This window comes from Enhydra lutris, unplaced genomic scaffold, assembly GCF_002288905.1.
Source record: "Enhydra lutris kenyoni isolate GAN:26980312 unplaced genomic scaffold, ASM228890v2 scaffoldscaffold22, whole genome shotgun sequence".
NCBI lineage: Eukaryota > Metazoa > Chordata > Mammalia > Carnivora > Mustelidae > Enhydra > Enhydra lutris.
Window position 1 is genome coordinate 774,466 of NW_019154106.1, and position 11,952 is coordinate 786,417.

Sequence of the window (11,952 nt, forward strand, 5' to 3'; positions counted from 1 at the left end):
ACGGGCACCGAGACCACCACGCCCACCCCAACCACCACCACGACCACGACAGTGACCCCGACTTCGACCCCCACCATCAGCACCACCACGGGCACCGAGACCACCACGCCCACCCCGACCACCACCACGACCACGACAGTGACCCCGACTTCGACCCCCACCTTCAGTACCACCACGGGCACCGAGACCACAACACCCATCCCAACCACCACCACGACCACCATAGTGACCCGGACTTCGACCCCCACCATCAGCACCAGCATGGGCTCTACACCTGCAGGTAAGACCACCATCCCCAAACCCAGACCTGAGCCCTCCTTTCCTTCAAACTCTCAGTTCACCTTTCCTGCTTCCACAAAATCAACTACGCTTCTGACTAGCACGACAGCCATCGTGGAGATTTCCAGCACACTCTCTCCCTCTCCGCCAACCGAACCAAAGGGCACTACCACTGGGGGCACCTCGGCCTCCCCTCCGCCCTTGCCCGGGAGCAGCACTCTAGGCACGTAATGGGCACGGAGACTGTGTGCTTGTGGTGTGCTCAGGCCCCTTAGTCTAGGCGAACGAGCTTTCCTGCCAGGGAGCCGTACGGCTTCTCACATGCGAGGTGCTGCCCCCCGCGCTGCCCGGGGAGGGGCTCCCCAGCGAGGGTCCGGCACTCCTCACTTGCGTGGCAGGCTGGCCACTGAGCGTTGAGGGAGCTGCTGACCTTAGGCTGTGTGTGAGCGGCAGAGCTGAGGGCTCCCCACTGCCCCCCTAAGGTGTCTTTCCACAGGCACAGCTGCCTGAGGTCCTTGTTCCTCGGTCCTTGGCAGAGTGATGGGCACCAGGGCAAAGCAGCCTAGGGAGGGGGCCCCACTGTGGCATGTGGGGCCAGTGGGGAAAGGCGGCTGCCGGCCAGGTGCCCTAGGGACCCTCCTTCTGTCCACCACTTGTGTCTGCACCTCCCACTAGGGCTTCGGAGGGAAGCTGGTCAGCACGATCTCAGCGGGACCGATGTTGTGACCATGGCTTCCGCCTCCCCGCCGGGGACCTAACACTGTGGAATGGTGGGCCCTGCTCTCCTTGCCCTCCCTCGAGGCTGAGAGCCAGGAGAGTGGACGACGGCCTTTCCATGCCACGTGCCACGCCTCGAGCGGGTTTTTTGCAAGGAGGCGGCATTTGCCATCAGGCTCCTGGGGCCTCTCAGAGAGCGGTGCCATCAGCTCCGCCCTGAAATCTCCATTCCTCCAGGCCCGCAGACCTCTGGCCCCACCTCCTCGAAGACCACGCTTACCAGCGAGACCACCACCAGGCCCCCCTCGCCCACCCCGGGAACCCCCTCCACACCCACTCGTACGACTGCGTCCACGACCACCACAGGAACCCCCAGGCCGCCCACGTCTTCCTATGTGCCCACCCCCACCCTGACTCCGATCTCCACCCCCAACATCAGCGTGAGCACGGGCCCGGTCAGGTCCTCCACTCAGGTCGGCTGCTGCGTTTTGAATGAAACATACTTCGCACCAGGTACCCCAGCTTCTCACTCGGGCTCTCTGGTGACCGGCTGGTGGGGCTTCGGCCTCTGCTTTACCAGGGGTGAGGGGTCAGGCGTGAGTCGAAACCGGGAGCTCGTGGGGGAAGCTGGATGCTGGGTGTGGGCAGCTGTCCCTGTGGTCAGCCCCCTTTGCTGCAGCCGCGTGTCAGGGACGTGGGGGTGGGTGGCCTCGTGGGGACGTGCCTGAACACCCCGGTAGCCAGCCCTGCCTGGACAGTGGGGGACCGGCCTCTCCCCCCGCAGGTGAGATGGTGTACAACGGCACGCACGGGGATACCTGCTACTATGCAAACTGCTCGGTGTCCTGCACCATTGAGATCTTCAACTGGTCATGCCCGTCCACGCCCTCCCCGGCACCTACCCCTTCCAAGCCGACACCCACCTCAACACCCAAACCACCCACGCCCACGGCATCGAGCACAGTGGCCACCACCAAGCCCCCTGGGTGCCCGGACTTTGATCCTCCCAGACAGGTCAGTGTGCCGTGGGCAGGTTTTTGTCCCCTTGGCACCAAGCACACGCACTGGGCCACTAGGCGTCTGGAGCCCAGGCGCTGCCTTTCCGCGGGTCACCCCAAGGCGCCCCCGTCTCTGCAGCTGCACCACTGGCCTTCTGGGCGCAGGATCCGCTGGAGCCTCCGCATCTCCCCCAGCCTCCCTTGCTGTGGGGAGCTGGCTGGCAGTGAGCTGCGTCCCACACGGGGTGCCCGGCGGCTTGGCCTCTAGCGGGGGTGGGAGGGGGTCCCGGCCGGTGCCCCTGAACCGCGCCCTCCCGCCGCAGGAGAATGAGAAGTGGTGGCTGTGTAACTGCACCATGGCGATCTGCAAGTACAACAACACCGTAGAGCTCGTGAAGGTGGAGTGCGAGGTCCCGCCCAAGCCCACCTGTGCCAATGGGCTCCAGCCCACGCTTGTCTATAGCCCCGACGAGTGCTGCCCGCACTGGGAGTGCGACTGTAGGTCCCCCCGAGGCGCGGGACCCTCGGTGGGGTGGTGGCTGCGGGGTCTGAGGCCCTCGGGTGCGGGGCCCGGGCTGGACGCTGTGGCTGCCTGTGGTGGGCTTCCTGCTCGCTGCCCCTCCTCGGCAGAGGGTCCGGGGGCGGGAGGGGCTTGCCTGGGAGGGACGGCCACCCCTGCAGAATGGCGCTGCTCCCGGGGCCGGGGGAGCAGAGCTGGGCTCAGAGCCCGGGTCTTCTGGCTCCAAAGCGAGGCTCCGTCCCATAGAACGGGCTTGGATGTCCCGTGCACCCCGGGAACCGGGGTTCCTGCTCACAGTGCCCGTCCAGCCGGGGTTCCCGCCGGCTCCTGCCCCCAGTGCCGCCCGGGCCTGGGGCTCGGCGTGGCTCAGCAGCGCACCCTCCACAGGCTACTGCGCGGGCTGGGGGGACCCGCACTATGTCACGTTCGACGGGCTGTACTACAGCTACCAAGGGAACTGCACGTACGTGCTCGTGGAGGAGGTGACCCCCACGCTCGGCAACTTCGGCGTCTACATCGACAACTACCACTGTGACGTCAACGACCAGGTGTCCTGCCCCCGCACACTCGTGGTGCGCTACCAGTCCCAGGAGGTTCTCATCAAGACCCTGCAGATGGGGCCCATCAAGGTCCAGGTGCGCGGCCAGGTCGGGGACACCCACGCAGGCTGCGCCGTGCGCCCGCGCCCTCGTTCCATGGTGGACCGCGCTGTCCCCTGACCTCCCAGCTCATGTTCCACCACCAGCCCGAGCCCCAGGTCTCTGGGAGGAGTCCCCTTCCCGAGCACGGCGCTGGCCACACACTCGCGTGGGGCTGCTTGTGTCCTGGAGCCGGGAGCCGCACCCTCAGCCCCGGCGTCTCCCGGGCCTCTGAGTGCAGTGTCCTTGTGACCTCCCCCCGGGGACTGGCCAGGACAAGTCTGGCAAGAGCGATGGAAACAAAGTGGGAAAGGGACCAGGGCAGGCGCCAGGGAGCCGGGGGACAGGCTGAGGTCCGCCCACTGGACGCACCGGCCTGAAAACAGGCAGGGGAGGGATGATCCCAGGTGCCCTGGGAGGAGGTCTCGGCTTGCCCCGACTCATCCCTGTCAGACCCACGAGGCTCTGTTTCCCGAGTGGCCAGGTTGAGGCCAGCTGAGGGTCCCCCACCTGCCCGCTGGCTGTCCTGACCCCGTGTCCGGTCACAGGTGCAGGTCAACAGGCAAGTCGTGGCCCTGCCCTACATGAAGAACGAGCTGCACGTGTACCAGTTGGGCATCAACTACGTGGTGGAGATCTCCAAGCTGGGCGCCCTCATCACCTACAACGGACTTTCCTTCTCCATCACGCTGCCCCACCGCCTGTTTGGCAACAACACCAAGGGCCAGTGTGGTGAGCCCCGGCCCCGTGGGCTCCTTCCCCCGGAGGGCGGCTCGGAGGTGGGGGCTGGGTGAGAGCTCCTGCCAGCCCCGCCGTGGTTCTCTCGCTCCCGGCTCGGGGCCCCCTGGGAAGAGGCCGATGGGAGTCTTGTCCCATCGGTGCTCTTGGCCCTGGCCTGACAGTCTCCGGGGGTCCCAGGCTGGAGAAGGGGAGGGTCCGGGGGCGGGTGTGTACGACGTGGGCTCCTTCCCCACACAGGCACGTGCACCAACGACACGGCGGACGACTGCATGCTGCCCAGCGGGGAGATCGTGTCCGACTGCGGGTTGGCGGCTGACCAGTGGGTGGTGAATGACCCCTCCAAGCCACACTGTCCTCACACCAGCGTCACCACCAAGCGTCCGGCCGTCACGCCACCAGGGGCCAGCACCACCTCCCGCAAGGACTGTGCCTCTCCTCTCTGCGAGCTCATCAGAGACAGGTGCCCCTGCTGGTCCCTTGCGAGCTGCGGGGTCGGGGTCTCGGGGAGCGGTGGCCTCTCGTGCTGTACCCCCGTCTGCAAAGAGGAGCTGAGGCCCAGGGCTGAGCACGGGGCCGGGACGTCCGGGGCAGTCAGGGTGCCGTGGGCAGATACTGGGTCGCGGAGGGCCCAGGACCGGGGCTTCTCACGTCTACGGGGCTGAGCTGTCTTGTCACACAGCCCCGCGCCTTTTCTGACCTCCTGATCTCTCCTGCCTCGGTGGGACTGGCTGAGCTGCAGGCCGCAGGGAGAGCGCTCAGGGCTGGGATCCGGGAGAGAGCCCAGAGCGAGCGGCCATGCGAGCGAGGGCCTTGTCCCCAGAGCTGCGCGAGTTGAGTCTGGGGGACTCCCTGGGGTTGCAGGCGGGGGTCCCGGCACCTGGCAGCCACCTAGCTTGGAGCCCCCCACCCCCCAGGCCGGCCCCCCTTTCCTGAGGTTGCGCGGTCACTCCCTGGACACTGTCCTCCCGCGGGCGCCTGTTTTGGGGGGATGCGAGCTGAGCCAGGCTCCACGAGGGCCTCCGGGTGGAGGCACTGGGTGGGTGGGGAGGGCTGGCCGGAGCATGACCTGCCCCGCGCCTCCCCCACAGCTTGTTTGCCCCGTGCCACACCATGGTGCCCCCCAAGCATTACTACGAGGCCTGCGTGTTCGACAGCTGCTTTGTGCCCGGTTCGGGCCTGGAGTGTGCCAGCCTGCAGGCCTACGCTGCCCTCTGTGCCCAGGCCGACATCTGTGTCGACTGGAGGAACCACACCCACGGGGTCTGCTGTGCGTGTCCCCCCGCCCCAGACCTGCGGCCTGTGGGCCCGACGGGTCTCCGGGCTTCCCTGGGTGCCGTGTCCGGCCTGAAGCTACATGGGGGGGCGGGAGGGCCGGGTGGGCAGGGAGTGCATGCAGGCCTGGGCCTTGGGGCGGGAAGAAGGGCAGGCTGGGGGTGCCGGGGGCCTGGGGCTCCAGCCAACCTGCTAGGCACCTGGGCACCTGCGTCCCAGCTCAGGGATGGCGTGGGGGCTGAGGTGGGCAGCGCTGGGCGGCTGGTCGCCCTCGGCGGGCACAGGAGAGGCTGGGCAGGCCTGTCCCTTGCCAGGGGGCCCATGGGCCCTCCCTCCAGACTCCGGCTCCTCTGATCCCCTCTCCCTCCCGCAGCGATGACGTGCCCGCCTCACAGGGAGTACCGGGCCTGCAGCCCTGCAGATGAGCCCTCCTGCGAGTCTAGTGCAGCTGCTCTAAGGTATGCAGGGAGAGCCAGCTCGCCCCACGGGCGTGCGTCAGGGTGGCAGACGCTGTCAGGGCGTCGTGGTCCCACGTGCCTGGCCCCTGCCTGTGCACACACGCATCTCGTGATGTCCTCCCCCCCAGGCCCATAGTGCAGAAGAACGACCGCCTGGTGGAAGGCTGCTTCTGTCCTGAGGGCACCATGAACTACGCCCCGGGGTTCGACGTCTGCGTGGAGATGTGTGGTACGGCGCCTGCCCACGTGGCTCGGCGAAGCCCCCCGGGTCCTGCAGCTCTGGGCTCCACTAACGTACTTGTGTTCTCTCCCTCCCCAGGCTGCGTGGGACCTGACAACGTGCCCAGAAAGGTCGGCCCTTCCTCCTGGTGCTGGGATGGGACTCACCCACACACCCGGAGTCTGGGGGCTAGGGCGGGTCGCACACAGGAACCTGGGAGTCTCAAACCCTGAGTCCTGTCGTTCAAGTCCTAGAAGGCTGAGCCAGCAGGGGTGTCCCCTAGGTGCCCCCTGGGTGCCCCCACCCCCCACCCATCTCCCACCCTGCCTCTCCATCCCCCCCTTCCTCCTTCTCTCTCTTTCTTTCCCTCCTTCTACCCATCCACGCCCTCACCCAGCCATCCTCTATCCCTTTGTCTGTCCAACTGTCCACCCACCCCTCGGTCGTCAGATGCTCTGACCAAACCCAACATGACATCTTGGCCACGGCGGTGTTGTCCGTGTCTTCCACGTGTGGCGGATTCCTTCGTTCTATCCCATGAACCCCCCACACGCGTGTGGCGATTTGCCGCGTGCCAGGCCCGGGGGGTAAACGCTGGGAGTGGGTCACGGCTGTGGTGTCAGTGACCCAGCCCTGGGTGGGGCGAGGCGGGGGGGGCACAGGTGTCCCCAGGGCCCTCGGCACCACGCCCACCATGGTGCCCCTCCCGGTGAGTGCTGGCGCCTGGCGGGCAGCCCCAGCGCGTGCGGAGGGGTGAGGGGGCAGGCGCTGTGACCCCAGCCCGCCTACTTTCTCCCCCCAGTTCGGAGAGCACTTTGAGTTCGACTGCAAGGACTGTGTGTGCCTGGAGGGCGGCCGCGGCATCATCTGCGAGCCCAAGGAGTGCCACCAGGAGCCGGTCACGTGCACGGAGGACGGCACCTACCCGCTCACCGAGGTCAACCCCGCCGACACCTGCTGTAACATCACGTCCTGCAGTAAGGGCCCCGGCGCCGTCCTCACCTCCCCACCGAGCGCGGGCCTCTGACCTGGGGGCCCGCGGGGGCTGGGCCAGCAGGGCGCGTCCCCCCGAGCCGCGTGTGGAAGGGGGCTGCAGCCTTCAGGCCCTGCCCTTCCTACCGCGTCCTCCGTCCCCCACAGAGTGCAACACCAGCTTGTGCCAGGGGAAGCCGCCCAAGTGCCCGCTGGGCTTTGACGTGAGCAGCGAGACCAGACCCGGGAAGTGCTGCCCGTCCTACTCTTGTGGTCAGTGGGGCCTGGCGGTCGGGGAGCCGCGGGGGGTCACCTCACATGGTACACACGCCCAGCCCAGGCCTGAGGGCCCGTGTGTCGGCTGCGGGGTCAGGTGGTCCCACCTGACCCCCGTCTCCATCCTCTTCCTCCAGTGCCCAAGGGGGTGTGCGTTCACGGGAATGCTGAGTACCAGGTGAGCCCCGGGCCGAGGGGCAGTCCCGGGCTGAGGGGTGGTCCTGGGCCAAGGGGGGGTCCAAGGCTGAGTACCAGGAGAGCCCCGGGTGGAGGGGCAGGCAGAGTGCCCGGGGCGGGGGTGCCTGCCCGGGGCGGGGGTGCCCGCCCTGGGACTTCCACGCTGTGCGTCGGGCCTGTGGACGTCCCCCCTGCAGCAGGCGGGAGGCGTGGGCGGGGCCCGGCCTCACCGGCCTCCCTGGGGCCCCAGCCCGGGTCTCCAGTGTACTCCTCCAAGTGCGAGGACTGTGTCTGCACCAACCGCACGGACAGCGGCACACAGCTCAACGTCATCTCCTGCACCCACGTGCCCTGCGACGACAACTGCAGCCCTGTAAGCCACCCCCGCCCCTGACGGCCCCCGCCCGGCTCCCGGTGCCTCTCCTGCCCGCGCCGACCTGAGCGTGCGTGTCCCGCAGGGCTTCGAGCTGGTGGACGTGCCCGGGCAGTGCTGCGGCAAGTGTCAGCAGACCCACTGCATCGTCAAGAGACCCGGCGCGGAGACCATCATCCTGAAGGTGCGCGGGGAGCCCTGCCGGCTCGCAGCGCACACGTCCTGCCTCTCCACACGGGCGGGGGGCAGGGCTGACCCGGAGCCAGCGTCGGGGCCTGGGACCACTCCTGTGTCCCCAGCTGGCTCTCTGTTGGGTTGGGCGCGGCTTTGCAAGGGTCCTGGGGTGGCCATGACCAGGGACTACAGACGAGGGCTGGAAACACGGTGAGTGGCTGACTCTTGCCTCCCGCGGAGTCCGACGCCAAGATCAAGGGGGGCCCTACTCCCGGCAAAGGCTCTGGGGGACCTTCCTGCCTCTGCAGCCTCTGGGGCTCCAGGCAGCCCTGGGTTCATGGCCACACCTGTGCACTGTCTGCCCCCTGTCCCATGGCCCCTGCTCTCTGCAAGGACACTGGTGGCTGGATTAAGGGCCACCCGTGTCATCCACGACGGTCTGCTCTCCTGACCTCTAATGTCATCACATCTAGAAACACCTTTCTCTGCACGAGGGCCCGTCAGCAGGTGCTGGCGGTGTGGATGTGTCTGTGGACTGCAGGCTGGCAGTTGTCCCGGGGCCCCTCCTGGGTGTCCCCTGCCCAGTGGCTCGGGGCCTGCCGGCCGGGTGTCCTGCTGTCCCTCACCACACCGCCCTCTGCCCTGCAGCCTGGGGACATACGTCACGACCCCACCAACAACTGCACCTTCTTTAGCTGCGTGAACGTCCACAACCAGCTCATCTCCTCCGTGTCCAACATCACCTGCCCTGATTTCGACCCCAGCATCTGCCTCCCAGTGAGTGGGGGTCCCCAGGGGCAGTCCGGTCCTTGTCCCTCCACACCCTGTGGCAGGAGGGGGCTGCTCACTGTTGCGGGGCAGTGCTGGGTCCTAGGCTCACTCTCCTTCCCTCCAGGGCTCCATCGTGTTCATGCCGAATGGATGCTGCAGGAAATGTGAGCGCCAGCGGCCGGGCGGGGCGGTCCGGCCAGGACCCTGGAGCGGGAGAGGCCGGGGGACGGCGTCTTTGCCTCTGTCCACTGGACACTGAATTTGAGGGCGTCATCTGGGGTGCCCTGCGGGCTGGGGGGCAGCTGAGGCCGGATGCGATTGGGGAGGGAGAAGCAGCCGTAGGGAGGAAGCCGCGGGCCCCTGAAGGTGTGGAGAACCCCTGCCCCGAGCTCCCCCAGACCCTCTCCCAGAGCTTCCGCCCCCTCCTGCCAGGCATCCCTCGGAATGAGACCAGGATCTTCTGTTCCACTGTCCCCATGACCAAGGAAATTTCTCACTCCGGCTGCACCAAGAAAGTCGTGATGAACTCCTGCTCTGGGTCCTGCGAGACCTCCGTCAAGTGAGGCCCAGGCCCTGGGGGGGCAGGGGCGGGGCTCCCATGCCTGGGAGCGGCTCCTCACCGCGGCCCTTCCCCCCGCCCCAGGTACTCGGCCGAGGCCCAGGCCCTGGACCACCAGTGCTCCTGCTGCAAGGAGGGGCGCACCAGCCAGCGGGAGGTAGAGCTGAGCTGCCCAGACGGCAGCTCGCGGAAGCACAGCTACACCCACATCGAGAGCTGCTCCTGCCAGGACACCGTGTGCGGGCTCCCGCGGGCTCAGCACAGGGCCCCTGGCCGCCAGCGGCGCGCCAGCCCCCGGGGCCTGCACCCGGGGAGGGACTGAGTGCGGTCCCGCCGCCCAGGACCACCCCCCGCCCTCCACCCGCCGCCCTCCCGCTGGCCTCTGAGCTCCCTCACCAAGCGGCCTCCTCTTGGCCGATATTTATTTTCTGAGTCTTTGTTCGATTCTTCGCTTTCCCAAATAAACTCAGGCAGACGCTGTGCCGGTGTGTTTCAGTGGGGGCCGGGCTCTGGGTGGCTGCGGTGGGGCGAGTGGGTGAGAAGGCCCGGGGGGCAACCCCAGTGACCGCCTTCCCCAGGTCACCTGCGGAAGCCCTGTCCTGTCCTGCTCTTGGCACGTCGCACAGCCGGGGCAGAGCAGGTGGCCCCTCTGGGAGGACTTCCAGCTTTGACTGCACAAAAGGGCTGTGTGGTGTCTTACAGGCTCGGGGCGTGTGTGCACGTGTGACTCGAGTGGGAATGTGCACGCGTTTGCACCTGTGTGAGGGGCCGCGCCTGGCCCGGGGTCTCTCGGCCGCGAAGAGCTTTGTTCTTGGTCCACGACCGGGGCAGCAAGCCAGCTCCGCGGCCGAGGCAAGCCTGGCGGGCCCCTCCTCCTGCTGGGCGTGCCCACAGGGCCACCAGCCCCTAGACCCCACTTGTGGAAGTTCAGGTTGGCTCTGCGGATGCCGGCGGGGGGCTGGCCTTGTGTGTGCCACCGCCTGGCCACCTGCCCGTGGGTATTTGGGAAGCGGTTGTGGGAGCTGAGCCACCAACATGGGAATGTTAAGGAAGGGGCTCCTCTGGTCCTTTTCCGACAGAGTGCCAGGCTGCTGGGCTGTCTGGGTGGCCGTGGAGAGAACCGGACCCGAGCCGGAGCTCACAAGGTCGGGCGGGGGCCCGCTGTGTGTTCTGAGGGGGCAGACCCCCGGCCTGACCGGCAGGTGAGGGTGTGGGGTGAAGTCACCTGCGTGTTCCCCCAGAGCCTGAGGGGAGGCCCCCAGGGTGTCCCCCCACGAGTCCACTGCAGTTTACCTTGACCGAATGGAGGCTCTCCGGGAGGCTGGTGCCCACGGTGGGCTCCGTGATGCTGGGAGCCAGTGAGGGCTTGCACTGGGGAGACTGGAGCCCCCCTCCTCTGCACTCACTGTGTCCCTAGGAGTCAGCTGAGCCCTCCCCGACCTGCCCCTGCCCGACCCAGGGAGGGCTGTGATGGGCGGTCAGGATTCGTCTGCACGTGACCCTGGGGCCCATGACCCTGGGACCCGGGGGACAGTCCAAGGCCCTCCTGGCCTGGGGGTGGGGCCCAGAAGCCCCGGCACAGCTCCCTCTGCTGATGGCAGGAGTCTGCATCGTCCCTGGCCAAGACCTGTGGACTTTCCGGGGGTTGGTGGCCTGGACCGGCCTTGCAGCCGCCAAGTGGCCTCCTGGAGCAGGAGGTTTGCTAAGGGCGCGGGGTGGGGGCTCCCAGGCTCTGCTGCGTGGCTGCGCGGGGGCTCTGGGAGCGTCAGAACCAGCCTTTCTGTAAAGTGGTCGTCGGTCGTCATGTCTCCCCCGCGGCCCGCACCTGTTCCAAGGTCCCCGCCCCCAGTCCCAGGGCCTCCAGGGCCTTGAGCTCCCGCAGCTCCCGGAGCGTGGTGTGTTCCGTGGACGCGGAGCCGGGCTCCTGGCCTGTCCTGGCGGTGGGTCACTTCTGCTGCCTGGCTGAGCCCCTCCAGCCGGACCACCTGCAGGACAAGAGCGGGGTGGGGCTCGTGGCCTGCGTCCGGTTGGGAGGATGGTCAGCCTCGGGCCAGCATCCTCATCCACCTCCTGGCTCTCCAGCTGCGAGGCGGGGGCTCTGGGCGACCCGCGGCGGGCAAGGGGCAGCCGGGTAGGCGCTCCCTGGAGAGGCGCGTGGACGCTGTTTGCCCTGCGCGGCAGTCTGGCCCTGCCCGAGCCCGTGGGTTGGGGGAGCTCTTCGCATCATACAGGACGCCGATGCCCCTTCCGCTCCCTCTGTGTCTGTGAGGGCCCTGCTGGGGATGCCCTCTGCCCAGGAGCAAGCGCCTTGGCCGTGCCCGCCCAGCCCTCTCTCTGCTGCTTCCCGGCCTCGGCTCTCCGGCAGAGGGTCCCCGAGCCTGCTCTGTGGGGGCCCTGCACTGCTCCAGGCCTGGTTTCCAGCCAAGGAGGGGTCCGTGTGGAGTCCCCAGTGTGGAGGCCACCCTCACCCCGCCGTGGGCCCTCCTCCTGTGCCCTGACAGCCTGGGTCCCACTGGAGATGCGGCTCTGTGCCCTGCCTCTCGCAGCCTTTGGGTGCAGCAGAACACAGGGGCCCGGCCTCAGATGTGCTCGATCTCGTGTGTGGGGGATCCAGCCTGGTGCCCTTCTGTCAAGCTGGGGCTTCTCAGTGAGGGCTCAGCAGAGCAGGGGCCCCAGGTCCCCCAGACCCTCGCCCTGCTGGCCCAGCCAGGACGCTCTTTTTGGGGTCCCTCTGCCCAGAACCAGACGGGCAGGTGCTGGAGTATCCTCTTCAGAGGAGGAGGGTGGGTGCAGGGGAAGGGGGGTGA

At 67.9% G+C, this 11,952-nt stretch overlaps 1 protein-coding gene across 1 annotated transcript in view; it reads left to right on the top strand.

Moving 5' to 3' along the window:
* The window catches only part of LOC111149471 (mucin 2, oligomeric mucus/gel-forming), a 22,417-nt gene extending 12,950 nt beyond the window's left edge, over positions 1-9,467 (top strand). The window contains exons 30-50 of the mRNA XM_022506560.1: positions 81-280; positions 955-1,049; positions 1,234-1,509; positions 1,781-2,010; positions 2,318-2,492; positions 2,902-3,149; positions 3,701-3,884; positions 4,131-4,353; positions 4,982-5,160; positions 5,539-5,623; positions 5,752-5,852; positions 5,943-5,974; positions 6,646-6,820; positions 6,984-7,088; positions 7,229-7,269; positions 7,519-7,641; positions 7,727-7,825; positions 8,464-8,592; positions 8,711-8,750; positions 9,019-9,145; positions 9,230-9,467. Coding sequence (XP_022362268.1) covers positions 81-280; positions 955-1,049; positions 1,234-1,509; positions 1,781-2,010; positions 2,318-2,492; positions 2,902-3,149; positions 3,701-3,884; positions 4,131-4,353; positions 4,982-5,160; positions 5,539-5,623; positions 5,752-5,852; positions 5,943-5,974; positions 6,646-6,820; positions 6,984-7,088; positions 7,229-7,269; positions 7,519-7,641; positions 7,727-7,825; positions 8,464-8,592; positions 8,711-8,750; positions 9,019-9,145; positions 9,230-9,467 — 3,105 coding nt within the window. The remainder of the gene's footprint in view (positions 1-80; positions 281-954; positions 1,050-1,233; positions 1,510-1,780; positions 2,011-2,317; positions 2,493-2,901; positions 3,150-3,700; positions 3,885-4,130; positions 4,354-4,981; positions 5,161-5,538; positions 5,624-5,751; positions 5,853-5,942; positions 5,975-6,645; positions 6,821-6,983; positions 7,089-7,228; positions 7,270-7,518; positions 7,642-7,726; positions 7,826-8,463; positions 8,593-8,710; positions 8,751-9,018; positions 9,146-9,229) is intronic.
* Positions 9,468-11,952: the final 2,485 nt, after the last annotated feature.